At 37.0% G+C, this 18,467-nt stretch overlaps 1 protein-coding gene across 1 annotated transcript in view; it reads left to right on the forward strand.

The window, feature by feature from the left end:
• kcnq1.2 (potassium voltage-gated channel, KQT-like subfamily, member 1.2) overlaps positions 1–18,467 on the forward strand; it is a 153,725-nt gene that overhangs the window by 34,561 nt on the left and 100,697 nt on the right. The window contains exons 10-14 of the mRNA XM_082160658.1: positions 569–700; positions 3,705–3,846; positions 5,755–5,781; positions 7,116–7,224; positions 7,496–7,564. Of these exons, the coding sequence (XP_082016784.1) occupies positions 569–700; positions 3,705–3,846; positions 5,755–5,781; positions 7,116–7,224; positions 7,496–7,564 (479 nt within the window). The remainder of the gene's footprint in view (positions 1–568; positions 701–3,704; positions 3,847–5,754; positions 5,782–7,115; positions 7,225–7,495; positions 7,565–18,467) is intronic.

Below are 18,467 nucleotides of genomic sequence, written 5' to 3' on the forward strand. Positions count from 1 at the left end.
AGAGTATTGTAGAGATCGTTAAGCGAGTGTACCTGCATTTACAGTAGATATAGCATTTTCCTTCAGGTCAGTCCTATATTTGTAATAAAACAATCCGTGTGAATGTCCGCTGCGATATCTTGCCCTTTTAACAGTTAAGGGGTTTTCCGTGTCCTAGTCATTTGTCAGTCGCGTCATGCTTCTCCGTGTTCACGACAAGTTTGAGTCCTTTCAATGTAAAAGTTTTCTCTACCGACTTGACTCACTCATAAAGACAGTCTCTGCCGCCATCTAATGGTGAAATAATCTATGTAACTTCTATTGCTGTTCACGATCAGGGACTATTTTTTCCGGTGGAAGGAATGCTTTTAGTGATTTTTACCTCATGAAAGTTACATAGATACATATTTTTCCGATTTAATATTTGTAATGTGTGGTAACCATTTTATAAAAGCAATAAGGTACTCGAGTCTAGTGCTGTACCGTGAATAAGTCAGGGATCACTCCGCTTCGTGTCGTGCCTAACAACGCCCTTCAGCGATACAGCACCGTCTCTCGTAACCTTATTGCGTTCATCTATGTAACCCAGACGCTGTGGAGATGCTACGCTTGCGAGAAGTCCAACGGGTGTACGGCCACGTGGAAGATGTACGTGCTGACGGGCGACTACATTCCCATCATACACTCGGAAAACTCCAGTCCGGGCAACTTCAGACGACTGGTGAGGAAACACACACTCCCTGTTTGCGAACGGATATTTCTCTGTCTTGTCTTTCAAACCCTTTGTGTTGTTTTTCGGTCATTGTCATGTTCTTTCCTGTCGATTGTCCCGACTGAGCCTCCATAGTGGGACACTGCAAAGCCCAGACAGTGGAAGCATTTCTCTAGAGGGGCTTATTGTGCGTTAAGTCTTTTCTATAGGCTCATGTGAATTTCCCAGAATGCATGTAAAGGCCTCTGCAGGGCGTAGGTGAACAGGAGAGGGTGTGATGGGTGGTTAGATTAACATTGGACAGTAGTAAAGGACTTTTTAGCTTGTCCAGTAACAGACTATTTTCCACATGGCTACCCTGCTGGTTATTGTGCCATTTAAGTGTTATATTTGTCTTTTACTTGTAGAGATGGGAAGTCAGACTCATTTTAGCTTCTTAGTTCATTTGGATGGTTCCTAATATTTTTAATACACATTCCTGGTTTGAAACATGTCAGCTTACAGAAGAAAAATGTGTTGTGAATGCCACTTCATTTTGCCTTCAAATGCATATTTATTGTGTGACTTTTCCAGCTTTTTTTTTTTTTTTTTTTTTTGGTCCGAGAATGTCTTTTCTCTCATATCTAGTGTTGTGAAGATCAGTTTGTTTTATTGAATCAGTTCATATAAATGAACTGATTCTCTGATTAATTTTCTGTGCAGCATTTTATACTTTTTTTTTATTGCAGCATATAAATATTGATTTAAAATATAATCATAAATGTTCCTTGATCATCTGAAGGATTTCTGAAGGATCATGTGACACTGAAGACTGGAGTAATGATGCTGAAAATTCAGCTTTGATCACAGGATATAAATGACATTTTAACATATATTCACATAGACAACAGTTATTTTAAATTGAAATAATATTTCACAATATTACTGATTTTACTGTATTTATAATAAAATAAATGCAATCTTGGTGAGCAGATCAGACATTTGTAGTTGTAATTAGTAATATAAACGGTTACAGTTTCAAATCAACATGAAATTAAACAAATTTTACCTCTTTAATTTGACACATTTACAGTAAACGTTGATATTCAACGAGAAAATGAAGGGGTGAGACTTGATATTTTGAGATTGCATTTATTAATCATAGTTAATATTAATTGCACTGTGAACTAACATGAACAATGAACAGCTGTATTTTTATATATAACAACTGTTTATTAACTAACATTAACAAAGATTAATACATACATGTTAGTTAATACATGAACAATGAACCTTAATGTCAATTGTTACTGTTGTTTTTAGTGTAAATGTGTCTGCAAAATTAAAAAGTATGAAAAAAATACTGTTTAAAATAATAACTTGTTAGTAGCCTGTAGTGTTGCAAACTATATTGTTTTTAAACAGCTTGACTGTCATTTAACTAGTTCAGATGATGAAAAGCTAGTTTAACTTCCCCAACACTGCCTTCAAGGGACTTTGCGCGTTTGACACGGAGCCAGAAGCTTTTTGCCATTCAACATTTTAATTAACACTGTGCCGTGTGACGGGTTTAACCCCGCGGTGGATTCCACAGGGCGATTTTCAAGGTGAGAATAAAAGAGAGAGCCGGTCGGGATGTAGGTTGAGGTGTGAGAAGCGCCGCGAGAGGCCTGATGTCATGGGACGGAGTGGTTTCTCGGTGTCTCTCGCTCACCCGTTTGACCCCCTTTGTCTGTCTCGCACAAAGACTCAGTCAAATGCCATGATGTCATCGCAGCCTCTCTCCTGGGAGCAAAACCTTTGTGTAGCGCAAGAACAACAAAACAATCTTTGTGTAGCTCTGACTCCAAAACATATTGGGTCCAACTCTTTCCGCGCGGGCGTGTGACTGCTCTCGTTCATAAACCTCTCATTCATTCATCCCCCCCCCCCCCCCCCCCCCCCCCCCCCCCCCATAGCAGTTATTCAGGCCAGTGGGAAGCCCTGATTTTATGGTTTTTCGTGACGTGACTCATGTTTTACTCCGGAGGTATTCGCTTGTGTAGGTTGCAAAGTCACCGCAGAATTCATAAATTCACAACATGCATATTCATGATGCTCTCCAATAAAGGGCAAATTTGAAATTCATATCTGTGGGATTTTTGCCCCGTGAATCGTCGACATTTTTATTTATTTTTTTACGCAAGTCTTATCAGCGATTCTTGGGAAGAAACAAAGAGTTTCTTGAAACCGCCGCGTCGATTTCTTATCAGATTAAATATGAGTTTTAATGTGGCTTTGTTTTTGGATTCAGGATTCGGACGTCACCGTTCTTCTGAATTTCTCTCTGCATGCAATAATGCATAATGGCATTTGAAGTGTAAAATCATCATTTACTTTCACTCATGTTGCGTATGACTTGCTTTTTTTCGTGAAATTATTTGAAGAGTATTTGCCATTGTTTTCCATAAAATATGAGGGAGTGAAAAGATAAATGAAAGTGTTTTATTAGTTGTTTTCAGTGTAAATGTTTCTGCAAACTAGTGTTTTTTTAGCATTATTTATATGTTATTATAGAATTTATTAATATTTTGTTTTCAGTGTAAATGTTTCTGCAAACTAGTGTAATTTTAGCATTATTTATGTTAATATAGAATTTATTAATATTTTGTTTTCAGTGTAAATGTTTCTGCAAACTAGTGTTATTTTAGCATTATTTATATGTTATTATAGAATTTATTGATATTTTGAATTAGCTTTGTTTTATGTTTTCAGCTTTCATTGTAATTTTGTTATGAGCTTTTGTCACTTTTACTGTTTTTTTTTAATTTATTTATTTTTTATAGTTTTATTTAGCTTTACTTTATTTAAACTTGTTTTTCACCACATGGGGGTCTTTAACTTTGTTGTCCATTTATAAAGGGGAAATCCAGCTCTGGAAATGACAAAAAGCATCATAAAACTACTAGTGCATGTGACACGTGCGCTAAATTCAATTTTAGATGAATAATTCCTTTAAAAAGTCCATGTAATGTTGTGACTCTTGCCTCCTCAGAGCAAGCGATATAAGCGGAAGCCCAAGGCCACGCGTGATAACGGTTCTCTGGGTCCCGGAGGAGAACGAGCCATTTCCATCCCGCAAATCACCTATGACCACATCGATGATAAAGACGGGGTCTTCTCAGACGAGTCCTCAGGTAACACAAGCTTAATATTCTCTTCTCAATTACCACTGACTTCTGTTATCATAGGTCATGTAATACTTCATCTGGTATTCAGTTAAGTTACTGAAAGATGTATAGCTCATCATAACACCATATATTTTGCTTTGGGAAGCTTCATTGCTGACGCTGTTTTTGATCCGTTCACTGTCGGCATGTTTTCATGCACTGATTTCATCCGTCCGTCAGTCAATCCAATCCTATAGCATTACTGTTTATATGACATAAACTTTGTAATCCAATTCAAATATTCATTTACATGTGCATTACATCTATTCTGAACATAATTTCTAAATATTTGACCATATGCAGGTTTGCGAGACGTAAATAAACACACACACCGCGGCACTGCTAATGTGCGCAAGATGTTTTAGTATCAGATCGAGAAAGGTTTACGCGCCTAATCGGATCGATTGAGGGGTTTACATGAAGACAGTTCAGTTCAATTGAGACTTGACTATATTTTTTTATTTTCAGTTTTATTTTAATTTTATTTTCGGTTTTAATAATTGTATTTGCTATTTATTTTATTTAAATATTTTTATCTGATCAAGAAAGTATTTGGATTGAAAGGTTTACGCGCCTAATTGGATCGATTGAGATGTTTACATAAAGATGATTCCGTTCAATTGAGACTTTTATTTTGGTAAAAAAAAAAAATCATTTTTAAATTTTTACAAAAAAAAAAAAAGTTTTTTCATTATTATTATTTTTATTTATTTATTTATTTTTATTTATTTTTTTAATCCGATGGAGAAAGTATTTCCAGTTTTCCGTGTCAAAAATGTGTCCGTTTTTTTTAACATGGCTGATTCGTTTGAGGAGTTTGAAGAGATGAAGAGAGTTTATTTCAGTTTCTCAATCCGATTATTAGCATATTATTAGTTTGCATGTAACATTGCCAGTGTTGACCCACTGTTAAGAAGAGGACCTTGTTCCTGATGTTTCTTCTTAACAGTGTCACATGAGAAGCCTGTCCGTTAAATGAATTAGACCGCGGCAAATCTGAGCTTGATTTTATTAAGTGTCGACTCGTATTGGCCAAATTCAACAGATCGCTCTCATCTGGCTTCCAGAAAACTGGAAATACCTGAGTAGTAATAAGCACAAAAATGTTGAACTTGCATCCAAGAAACTGAAGTGAAAGTTTCTTCTCCACTGGAGCATCCAGTGAGATTCATCAACCAGAAAACAAGACACAAAAGAGGCTGCAGTCGTTTACGTCCTCCATTCTTTTACCCCATAAATTGAGCGGAAGCTGCATAAAGAGGATGGAAAGATGAAAAGTTTCGACGTGACCCACTTTTCCATACTGAATAAATGTCATTTTCCACATGTGAATGGAAGGCATCCGGCGCTCAAACGGTCCCCTGCCAAACCAGTCTGTTAATAAGTCTGTTTTTATGAGTTTTCCTGTCAAACGGCTTCATCATAAAAGCAGACACATCAACACAGACGGTCCCCAGCAGAGACGTCTCTTCTGAAGCTTAATTAGAAGTGAAGAGGGGAAAGATAATGAAATCGCAGCACATGTCTGCAGTCCTTTGAACTGGGGAAAAAGAAAAAATCATGTTCAGCAGTTCGGCTTATCAAAGCCTTGAGCCGGTTAGATTCTCTGAGCGTTTGTTGAAAAAGTATATTTACCATTCATTTTAGCATCTCAGTTAGCATTAAGTGCTAAAGTTCTGAGATGAATCATAACATTTAGGAAAAGTGACATTTTCAACCCATCATGTAACGCATTTCTGAGTTAAACTGGATATTCAACAAGACAAATACTTTTGGAGGACTTGGTTTTTATCCGTGGGAATTGACTGGGATTGTAAAAAGTTAGGCCAAATGTCCCACTAAGTTAAACGGTTACATGTTTTTCCCTTTACGCAGGCATCGCGAAACTTTTCCGATCGTCAGGTGAGAACTTTGGCGCTGTGGTTTTCTGCTTCTGCTTCTGCTTTTTTGCGAGTGCATGTTGTATTGATGTGGCTTGCAACTTAAAGACGCTTAAAAACAAAAAGTGACAATTAAAAGGCAGCGGTTTGCATAAATTATTCAATGCGTGTTAAAGCAGTTTCATTAAAACAGATATGTAAAAAAATGTATAAATAAAAGAAGAAATGAAAATATAAGAGTATAGAGATGTGAAATCGACGTGACTAGCAGCTCAGATCATTTGGAGTTTGTTGAGAAACACACACACACACACACACTCTTACATGTGCATGTATATATATGGTCACCGTGACATATTTTGTTGATCCTGGAATAACATTCCTGTCCCAAAATGTAGTCCTTACCCTATCCCTACCCCTAAACCTAACCCTACCCATAACTTTTCCCTAAAATCAGAGGGAAATGACCGGTGAATAACACTGATGTTGAAGCACCTCACCGTGGTTCTAAGCCTAAACTTGACATAAACTGTAAACTTGTCCCTCAAATCTGATTGGTTGATTGGAAAGTTGTTCCAGGATCAACAAAGATGTTGATCCAGGAACATGTGGTACTTGGTGCAATCACTTTCACCATATATATATATATGTATATGTATGTGTGTATAAGGAAAACTGCATCAGTTGAGTGCATGAAGTGTCCAACAATCCACACTTTGTTTTTTCAGTTAAATAAGTGCATCATCTGGGTATTTGATGTGGAATTGTTTTCTTTTATGAATTTTTACACTAATAAAAATGGCATAGAATAGTGCGCAATTTGGGACGCGCCTATTTTATCAGGCTAATTGGTTAACATGCATAACATAATGCACTTAATTTTTCAGTCTAGTAAGTGCATAATTTGGTTTAAAGTGCACTTTTTCTTATATATTTATGCAAAAAAAAAAAAAAAAAAACTGGCATAAGTATTTTCAACTTTCGTATTGATCGTGTTCTGCCTCTGCCGCTTATCTTGTGTTGTTTGTCATTTAGCATGATCTTAGTTTGCACTTTTTCTTCTGTCTGCATGTCAATAGACCGGCAGCGCTCGTGGTCGGCTTTCACTCTCAGCTGTCCTTCTTCTCCAGGTATCTGTCTGTCTTTTCCTTGCCTCGTTTTTCAATTGCCCTCTCTTTCTTTCTCTTATTTCTCAGTCTCTTTTCTTGAGTTTTCTTCTGAATGCGTACATTTTCTGATATTTGTGCAGTTATTTTTATTCCATCACATCTAAACACTTGCCTGTTTATCTTTTATATCATCTGTCATGCGAGTTTGTGGTTTAATGGAGATACTGTAATTGAATTTTCTCGACAGTTAAGAAAAAGTTGGATGGCCCCGTGATCTCCCGAAACAACAGTCTGATGGATGAACTGGACTTCACTGGTGAAGACATCACTCTACCTGTAGTAACAGACGCTTCACAGTGAGTTCCTCTGGTTTTTCATCCATCCATCGAGCTCTGTGGTTGTTTGCTTGTGTGTGGTTTGCAGGCTGATGTTGTTCAGTTTAGGAGTTTTGTGTTTGCGTATATGGTGTAAACAAGCAAATGCTTTTAGATTTTCCTCTTTTCCCCTGTCGTTTAATTTCTCTTTTAAAGTATCCTCACCTTTTCATCCTTTTCCCTCCGAATCATCTCAAGATCTTCCTGTTCCTCAGCTGTGAGATGAAGGAAAGCGCCTGTTTCTCTCTTTCAGTCTGTTGAGAAGCCCGTTTATGGCAAAAGAAGAAGAATCAGTCTCTACTCAGCATCTGAATTCAACCAGGTACTGTTTCCTGCCTCAATCCTGTCTGTTTATTTCCTGTCTGCTTCTGGTCTCATTCCTGTTTGTTTCCTGTCTGTTTCCTGTTTGTTTCCTGTCTCTTCCCTGCCTCATTCATCTCTGTTTCCTGTCTGTTTCCTGTTTGTTTCCTGTCTCTTCCCTGCCTCATTCATCTCTCTTTCCTGTCTGTTTCCTGTTTGTTTCCTGTCTCTTCCCTGCCTCATTCATCTCTGTTTCCTGTCTGTTTCCTGTTTGTTTCCTGTCTCTTCCCTGCCTCATTCATCTCTGTTTCCTGTCTGTTTCCTGTTTGTTTCCTGTCTCTTCCCTCCCTCATTCATCTCTCTTTCGTGTCTCTTTCCTGACTGTTTCCGGTCTCATTCCTGTTTGTTTCCGGTCTCATTCCTGTCTGTTTCCTGACTGTTTCCTGTTTGTTTCCTGTCTCTTCCCTGCCTCATTCATCTCTGTTTCCTGTCTGTTTCCTGTTTGTTTCCTGTCTCTTCCCTGCCTCATTTATCTCTCTTTCGTGTCTGTTTCCTGTTTGTTTCCTGTCTCTTCCCTGCCTCATTCATCTCTCTTTCGTGTCTCTTTCCTGACTGTTTCCGGTCTTATTCCGGTCTTTTTCATGTTTCTTTCCTGTCTGCTTCCGGTCTCTTTCCTTTTTGTTTCCGGTCTCTTTCCTTTTTGTTTCCGGTCTCTTTCCTGTTTGTTTCATGTTTCTTTCCTGTCCCTTTTCTGTTTGTTTCCGGTCTCATTCCTGTTTGTTTTTGGTCTCATTCCTGTTTGTTTACAGTCTCTTCCCTGCCTCATTCATCTCTCTTTCGTGTCTCTTTCCTGACTGTTTCCAGTCTCATTCCTGTTTATTTCCGGTCTCATTCCTCTCTGTTTCATGTTTCTTTCCTGTCTCTTTCCTTTTTGTTTCCTGTCTCTTTCCTGTTTGTTTCCTGTTTGTTTCCTGTTTATTTCCAGTCTCATTCCTCTCTGTTTCATGTTTCTTTCCTGTCTCTTTCCTTTTTGTTTCCTGTTTGTTTCCTGTTTCTTTCCTGTTTGTTTCCTGTCTCTTTCCTGATTGTTTCCTGTCTCATTCCTGTTTGTTTCCTCCCTCATTCATGTTTCTTTCCTGTCTGCTTCTAGTTTCTTTCCTTTCTATTTCCTGCCTCTATCCTGTCTGTTTCCTGTCTCATTACTGTCTTGTTTTCTGTTTCTTTCCTGTCCCGTACATTTGATTATATGATTATGTGATTATGTGATTATGTGAGGCATCCTCTCAGTTTTTCTCTCTCTCAGCTGTGGTGATTTTGAAAGCTGTGACTTTTTTTTGTAACTCTTTACAATAAGGTTCCATTTGTTGACATTAGTTAAATACAGTATTTAGAGTGTCTATAGTAATGAACTAACAATGAAAAATACTTCTGATGCATTTATTATTCTTAGTTGGTGTTAATGTAAACATTTACAAATGCATTATTAAAATCAAAAGTTGTATCTGGTAATATTATTGAATGGACCTGAGCTACAATGAACAGCTGTGTTTTTATTAGCTAACATGAACAAAGATGAATACATACTGTAACAAATGTATTGCTAATTGTTAGTTGTATTCACATTAACAAACTTTAACTAATGGGACCTTATTATAAAATGTTACCAACTTTGTTTACCTAGAAGTTTTGGTCATTGTATTACAAAAATACTTATATTTACTAAGCCGACTCAGTGAATCGTTTCTTTTGAAAAGGTCATTTTAATTCATCCTTATGTAACAGATTGTTCCAAAACATCTTGGCTGTCATGAATCTGTCATATATGAAATAGACAGTCCTTGTTTCATGAGTCTGTGCGCTGTCAACTTGACTGATTCAGTCGGATATAATAAATCATTCAGACCGGTTTTGTGACCATGATTCCCACGGTCCTGGAAAAGCCTGGAAATATCAGGGAATTTCATAAGTGTGTTTTCTAGGACTAGAAAAAGCCATGAAAAAAAAAATCATTGAAGTTTCCATAGTCAGTATAATAAAATAAAAAAAGATATAATCAATTCTAAATAATCCCTTTTTTGACTACAAATGACTACAATATTTAATCTTTTAAGAAATTCTAGGATCCTAGAAAACGTATGGAAATGAATTTGCCAGAAAGTGTGGGAACCTTGTGTGACTCTGTTCAGCTGATCAAAACTCATCTTTCTACACTTATTTAGGCCAACATAAATATAGTCTATAGTCCATAAGACGCATTAAAAGATTTATAAGGCACATAATAATCAGTAATATTATTGATTTTGCTGCTCCTGAACGTGAGCTGGATGATGAAGCCACTGTTTTCTATAGAGCTGCTTTATGGTGCGTCAACTTTGTTTCATAATTGAAAAAGTTTGTAACATCAACGGTTATTAAACTGAATTGAATCAACACTGACGCTGACACTGTCTTCTTTACAGCAGAATATGAATTCATCTCATATTTTAAGTTTGCATCATTGATTCTCTTATTTTTCCTGTTTATTACAGCGAAGCTGCTTTGAAACAAACCCATAAAGCTCTATAATACCCCTTTTCCACCAACAAGAACCGGGTGCTGGTTCAGAGCTAGAGCTATTGCCAGTTCGGAGTTGGTTCGACTGACGAACCGGTTTGCGTTTCCACCGGCCAGAGAGCCACAACAGAGCTATATCTTACGTCACTGCATACGTATCATGTTGCCCAGCAACGCGCGTGCGGCAGCGCCAAACACAAACACACCAGACTTGTTCGAGATGCATCGGCTTCTCGCAGAACGATCAGCACATGAAATCAAAGCACTGCGAAAGCGATCAAAAAGCACAAGGAGTCGTATGATCTCCAAACACTCCCGCAGCTCTGATCGGTCCACGCTGCTCCGATGCATCTCGAACAAGGCAGCAACAATAATAGACGTTGCGTTACTATGAATGCTCATGGGTTTGCGAAAATAAATAGGCATCCAAACACGGCGAATCCAACGCGTTCGTGCGGCTCGCCGTATCTTATACATAGACGGATATTATAATCGAGCTGCTATTAGCTCGACTAGCTGCTATTTAAAAATGGCGGTCACAAGTTTCTCTTCAGTCTTGTTGGCCACGGTAACCCCGCCCCCAGCCTCTGACGCAAGCGGTTCTTTCTTGGCTCCGTTCTAGACCCTGCAATGATTTGGTGCTACTTAAGAACCAGTTTTACTGGTTCGGAGCTGGTGCTTTGGCGGTGGAAAAACAAAGAACCGATTTGAAACTAGGCTCTGGCTCCGAACCAGCACCAGCTCTGCCTTGGTGGAAAAGGGGTATTAGAAATCAAGATAACTTGACTTTTAGTCTCTGCTGTGCTGAAAACGCAGGTCTGTTTCCGAGCAGGGCTTGTTTTTATTGTCTGGCCACTCCTGTGAAAGCATCTCATGTGACTTTCAGCATGTGCTCTGTGTTTTCCTGACACTGGGCGCTGTCCGCTCTCCTGCCGCCCATGATGAGGTGTGCTAGCGTGGGCCTGTCAAGACCAATGAAAGCATATCTCTCATTAGGGCCTGTGAGAAGCCCTGAAGGCTCATATTAGGGGGGAAATAAAGAACAGGAAGGGCGTGAGAGAGGAAGTGGGCGGTAAGAGAGATGCCGGGTGTAGCGCTGTTTGATCAGAGAAACACAGAATTTGACCTATAATTATCAGTTTTGTTTCCATAAGTATCATTTTTGTGCCTGTGAGCGTGTTTGTCCATCTATTGTCGTCTCTCTCGATAGATGTAACATCTCCCAGATGCACTTAAAGTCATTTGTGTCTGAATGAGGTTGATGTGCTGTTTTGTTTAGTTTGATCTTTGAACTCATCTGTGAATCTGCCACACCTATTATGCTTTTTTTCCATGTTCAACTTTCTTTAGTGTGTATTGTTGCTGATTGAGCATGAAAACGTCCCTCCAGCGGGAGTTATTCTCTATATCAGTGTCAGTGTTTCTGAACTCATTGTAGTCTTGAGTTTCTTCCGGGAACGAACACGTCACAATATTCCTCATTTAAATAATTCATATTCATAATAAAGGGGCGGGGCCTGGTTGAGTTAGTTCGTTGTGAAACTGGAGGTTATGGTAATTAGGGGCGGGACATTTCCTAAACACACTCGAAGTGTTCGACCAATCACGACACACTGCTCCAGCCGACCAATCAGAGCACAGTGTGTTTTTCAGAAGGAGGGGCTTCATAGAGACAGGAACAAAAAAGAGCGTTACTGACAGACTGGGAAGAGAGGAGCCGCAACAATGGAGAATATGAGGAAAATAATCAACATTCAAGCAGGAAAACCTGTTCTAGTAGAGCCAAAAACAACATCAAGACTGTAAAAGGGCGTAATACGGCCGCTTTAAAGTGTGAATGACATTGTTTTCTGAAATATTCCACTATAGTTATTAGGTCTTATTGGGAATCAGTCCACAAAAGTGTATTGTTCTCTGTCAGATATTCAGTCAGGTCTCGCCAAGAATGATGGGAGTGGGAACATGCGTCGTATTGACACAAAACAACTCTGTCTGAGACTAAGTATAATGAGAGGATGAAGTGGAGGAGGATCCAGCCAGACTTCTGTGAGTCTCGAGAGTATGAAATCATCAGTGACTCATGTGACTGGTTACTGAGATCATTTACACTGTGAATATCTTCAGTCTCAGAGAGGGTCTGATAATATGTAAATCGGAGAACTCTGAATCTTAGACTGAAAATACAATTTAGTATATTCTTTCTCTCTTTATTTGAGTTTGTTTGGCATGCTGTACTACTCATATTATTATGCTAATTTCTGTATTTATGCAATACTTGGATGACTTACAAGTACAAGCCAAAATGTGCAGCGTACATCCAGAGCACATTGTGTAAGATTTGGTATCCCACAATGCAATGCACGCTACTTGACCTTCCATTTCTGGTGTGATGCATCTGGGAAAAAGTTTTGCCATAAATTGTAATAAAATGCAAATTTACTATTTTAAATAGTTTCTATATAGTAAATACATTTTCATAATATGGAATATAGAAGCCTTGCGATGGTTCATTATTTAGATAGATACTCATTTTATTAGTACTAGTTTTTATTTTACATTTGTTTTCCATTTTTAATAGTAAAAGTATTACATTTATATTTGTTGGCTGGGACTTTCCTTTAATTTTGGTGTATAAATTCCAAGATGTGTTTGAGTCTTAGTGACTCAAAATGGAGTAATTGTAAGTTGCTTTGAATAAAATCGTCGGTAAAACTTCAGTTTAGGGTCCAAATATAAACTAGTTGCTTTTTAGCATGCATATTACTAGGATATTGGCTGTTTATTAGTACTTATAAAGCACATATTAATGCCTTATTCTTCATGACCTTATTCTACATCCTTTAATCTGAATTAACAACTACTTTACTAACTGTTAAATTCCAGTGATTAGGAGTTTGAGGCAAAAGTTGTAGTTAATAGTGAGAATACTTAATGAATAAATGCAAATGCAAGTCTCTCTCTCTCTCTCTCTCTCTCTCTCTCTCTCTCTCTCTCTCTCTCTCTCTCTCTCTCTCTCTGCTTTTGTTCGTCCCTGCTCAATCCCAGAATTCCTGTGTGATATCATTGCTGGATTATGTGTGTGTGTGTGTGTGTGTGTGTGTGTGTGTGTGTGTGTTGGATACATCAGCGCTGCGAGTGAGTCAGGTGGAATGTTAAGGCTTGTGTTTTTCTGTGGCCGTTTAGTCATGAAAGCTGAACTGAGATCAGGTTTGAGACGGGTTTACCAGACTGGCTCAATGAAAGGTCTTTTCATGAGGACTGAACTGAAAGAGCAGGATTTGTAGGGGCTTGTGTCAAATTAATGAATTGCTGTGCCGTTGTGAGAAGATCTTTGACTGTGTTCTGGCTGCCGGGAGTGTTTGGGAATGAGCTGAGCACTTCAAGCGCTCGGACCGCCAGCTCCTGCTCAAACATAATTCAGGATTTCCAGCAGATTTATTGCTTGTGTAACGAGGACACTTGGCTTCTAGTCTCGTCTAGCCGGACGTTTGACTATCAGCATAAACTGTGGTTCAGTTTCAAGGGTTTTTTTCTGTACAAGCACACATTTAAAAAAGAAAAAAGAAAAAAAAGAAATGTATGTATATGTGTGTTTATATAAAATTATATTTCAATATTTAACTTTATTTAAATTCTTAATTATTTTAAGTTTACACACACAAACATTATTAATGTGTATATATATATATATATATATATATATATATATATATATATATATATATATATATATATATATATACATTAATAATGTTTGTGTGTGTGTGTAAACTTAAAATAATAAGTTTACACTTATTTAATATATAAATATGTATTTTATAAATATTTATAATATATATTTATAAATATTTATAAATAAATATTTAATAAAAAAAAACTTTTTTAAATATATATACACACACACACACACACCCACACACACACATATATATATATAATGTAATAAAAAATGTGTATGTTTTTATTTAAATTGTTTTAATATATTTTAATTTAGTTTATATATATATATGTATGTATATGTGTGGGTGTGTGTGTATATATATATAAACTAAATTAAAATATATTAAAATATTTTAAATAAAAACATACATATTTTTATTTTATTTTATATTATTTTAAATTTCATTATTGTGTGTGTGTGTATAATAAAGTAAATATAAATCATATTAAATAATTAAATATAGGGCTTGTATCAGATCTGTTGCTGTGTCAGTTTGCGCTAATAAAAGCCAGTCTGCCTGTTTTCTTCTTCAGTCTGTGTGCGCCACAACCTATCTTTCAGGAATTGGGAAAAAAAAGAATATGGGAAGGAGAAATAAACACCGGATATTGCTGTTCAGGGAGTGAGATGCTGCGCTCTCCGTCTTTGGTTTTTGAGCGGGTTCACGCTGAACGACATGCCGGCGTGTTTATTTTGATTCAGCTTGACCTCTGACCCCCTCGTCATTCCCATAAACCCCTTATTAGTGAACATTAAAATGTTTGGGGTTTTTCAGCACTAGTGTTTTCAGTCGTGTTTGACGCGTGTTTTGATATCTTTGGGTATCGGGTATCTTTGTATTTAATGCTGTGAAATGGGTTTAATGTGGAGGTAATGGCAGGTTCACTGGAAGGAATGAGTAAATAAATGTAAATATTAGTATAAACACTGAGAGCAGATGGAATTACTATTTTCTAAATAGTGATTAATAGTGATATATATATATTATATATGATATTTCTTAACTTTGTTTTTGTAACTTTGTAACTTTTTCTTAACATTGTTCTTTTTTCTTTATAATTTTATTGTTTTATTATTTTAATTTAAATTTAAATTTTAATTTAAATTTAAATTTAAATTTTAATTTTAATTTTAATTTTAATTTTAATTTTAATTTTAATTTTAATTGTGCTTTAAAAATATTTTCCAGTGGAAAAATAAACTTAATTCCAGATATATTCTTTGAATATTCTTTGAGCCTTAAATATCTTATGCAGTTTTGCTCTTATTATTTTAGGAATATTTAGTACAATATTTTTACAGGAATAAAATTATTCAAAATTATTATTATTATTATATATTTTATTGTATATTTTATTTGTAAAAAAAATGAACAGTGAAGTTAGTGTAAAATAAAATGAAGGTGTATTAGGTTCCTCTACAGAAGAATGAGTGTGTCGATTTTGTCGGTTTTATTAAATATCCTTCAGCGAGTCTGGTTTTGCTCTCAAAGTCCCACAGAACTAAAAGTCCTCGTCTCTTTTCAAAGGTTATTCTCCCTGTCTCATGCACCTGTACAAATATGAGGCTGGTGTTTCTGCTGGCGGTGTGTGTGTAATGAAAACACCTGAGCGCTGAGGGTTCAGGTGGTCTGCTCCGGACTCTCTCTCTCTCTCTCTCTCTCTCTCTCTGATGTGGGTTTGTTTGGGTGGGACGAGAGAAAGAGAGCGTCAGTGTTTTGGTGGGACGTGAGCGTTGATGAAATTGGATTAAGATTAAATGTCTGCTGAGATTTAAACACACACCTCAAAGACACAGATGCGCTCTGTTTGGCTCTGCGTTTCTCTTTATCTGTCTTCTAACTTTCGCTAAAACACACTATGGCTTTCTGTTTTTCTTTCCACACACACACACACACACACACACACACACACACACACACACACACACACACACACACACACACACACACACACACACACACACACACACACACACACACACACACACACACACCTTCTTTCATGAAGTGCTGCTGGTTGTTGAGCAGGACACACCTGTGTGGAATGAAGCTGTCTTTGTGTTCAGTTCTGCTGAAGAAGGGGGCGGGGCATTGTGGAAATGTGGGCGGGACTGGAGGCGGGGCTTAGTGGCCCTCAGGGAGTGTTCTGATTTAAATATTTGCAAACTGGTTACTGCAATATTATATTTTTTATTATTTTAACTTTTTTTATCTTACTAATGTCTTCACAAAGTGTATTTGGCAGTAAAGGTAGTTAGCTACCTCTAGATATTTATGTTTATGTTTAAATGTAATATTATATTGTATTTTCTATTATTTATTAAAAAAAATTCTCCTGTTTGATCTTAGTAATGTCATGAGAAAAGCATCTTGGGCTACCTCTACATATTTCCATTTAATATTTGCATTTAATATTCTATTTTAATATTCTATTTCTGTTTTTTTTTTTACTTTTTTCTGCTTACTTCACATATCTGTTCGATATTTCTAATAATTTAAATATTGAGTTTATAATTGTTAACTACTAATAACTACGAGTTTATAATAATTTAACTATTGAATTTAGTGTCTTAATACAGAATAGTTCACTCTGAAATGAGTTGTTCTCGTGATGTATATGTAAATGCACTACTTTACATTCATGTGGCCTCCAGTTATCGTGTTGGATATGAATGTCTACGAAAACGTGTTAAAATGGTTGATATTCATTTGATAGTCACACTGGAAATGAAATGCTGAGCACATTGCATTGTTTCCACACAGTGTGCTCTAGTTGTGTATTTTTTATTTAAATTTTTTTGGCCAAATATTGTTTGTCATCCTCAGGAATATGTATCAGAAACATATGATTTGGCTAATATGATGATGCTTTCATAAACTAAAGTAGAAGTGCACTACTCTGACCATCACTCTCCAGAATTCCCTCCAGATCCAGTGCTGGCAATGTGAGAGACGTATGCAGGCTCCATCTGGGTCTGATCAGATGTGCACGCTGAACATTTGCATACTCTGCACAGAATGCATGCTAAATATGATGAGTATTATGCAAGTGTGTTGTTCTGAATATGCCGTCATTGTCCTGTAACACAGCCAGCTCTTATCTTATCTGCTGGAGTTAATGAGATCCACAACATCTCAACCCTAACTGCTGAAAGGCTTAACATCTTGTTTCTGTGGTCTTCTGAAGCCTTGAGATGTTTTTTGTGCCTCAGAGCCTCCATATTTATTACAGATGTGGCGGTAATGCCGTTTCCGAGCAGAGTTTACGGTTGTGTTCAGGGGGAATTAATGCTTCATTACACTAAGTGTTTGCAGTCGGTTGCAGCGTTCATCAGGACTCCAGGACATCTGAGGCCTTATAAGGAACTCCAATCGATAGAAAAAAGTTAGTTAATCCGTTTAGCAATAACTTACTTAAGGGTTTCTGCTAGAGAGACTAGGATCATCAGTTCTCTGTGTGTGTGTGTGTATAGTTTATTTATTGTACATTTTTTGTTTTAAATTAAAATTAGATAAATATTGCCTCATATATTTTAAGAAATTGTTTTAGCAAAATAAATAAATATGTTCTATTTATACTATTTCCTGACTCTACTATTGTTTTTTTTTAGCACAAATACAGATAGATGGACGGATGGATTGACAAGAGAGAGAATTGGATGGAGAGATAAATAGATGGATGATGGATGGACGGATGGATGGATAGATGGATTGACAAGAGAGAGATGGATGGAGAGATATATAGATGATGATGGATGGATGGATAGATGGATTGACGAGAGAGATGGATGGAGAGATATATAGATGGATGATGGATGGATGGATGGATGGATGGATAGATGGATTGACAAGAGAGAGAGATGGATGGAGAGATATATAGATGGATGATGGATGGATGGATAGATGGATTGACGAGAGAGATGGATGGAGAGATATATAGATGGATGATTGATGGATGGATAGATGGATTTACAAGAGAGAGATGGATGGAGAGATATATAGATGGATGATGGATGGACGGATGGATGGAGAGATGGATGGATAGATGGATGGACGGATGGATGGATAGATGGATTGATGAGAGAGAGATGGATTGATGAGAGAGAGATGGATGGAGAGATATATAGATGGATGATGGATGGATGGATGGATTGACAAGAGAGAGATGGATGGAGAGATATATAGATGGATGATGGATGGACGGATGGATGGATAGATGGATTTACAAGAGAGAGATGGATGGAGAGATATATAGATGGATGATGGATGGACGGATGGATGGATAGATGGATTGATGAGAGAGAGATGGATTGATGAGAGAGAGATGGATGGAGAGATATATAGATGGATGATGGATGGATAGATGGATTGACAAGAGAGAGATGGATGGAGAGATATATAGATGGATGATGGATGGACGGATGGATGGATAGATGGATTGACAAGAGAGAGATGGATGGAGAGATATATAGATGGATGATGGATGGACGGATGGATGGATAGATGGATTGACAAGAGAGAGATGGATGGATAGATGGACAGATGGAGAGACAGATAGACAGATAGATAGATAGATAGATAGATAGATAGAGAGATAGATAGAGAGATAGATAGATAGATAGATAGATAGAGAGATAGATAGATAGTTAT

The sequence above is a fragment of the Leuciscus leuciscus genome (assembly GCF_965113295.1).
Source record: "Leuciscus leuciscus genome assembly, chromosome: 25".
NCBI lineage: Eukaryota > Metazoa > Chordata > Actinopteri > Cypriniformes > Leuciscidae > Leuciscus > Leuciscus leuciscus.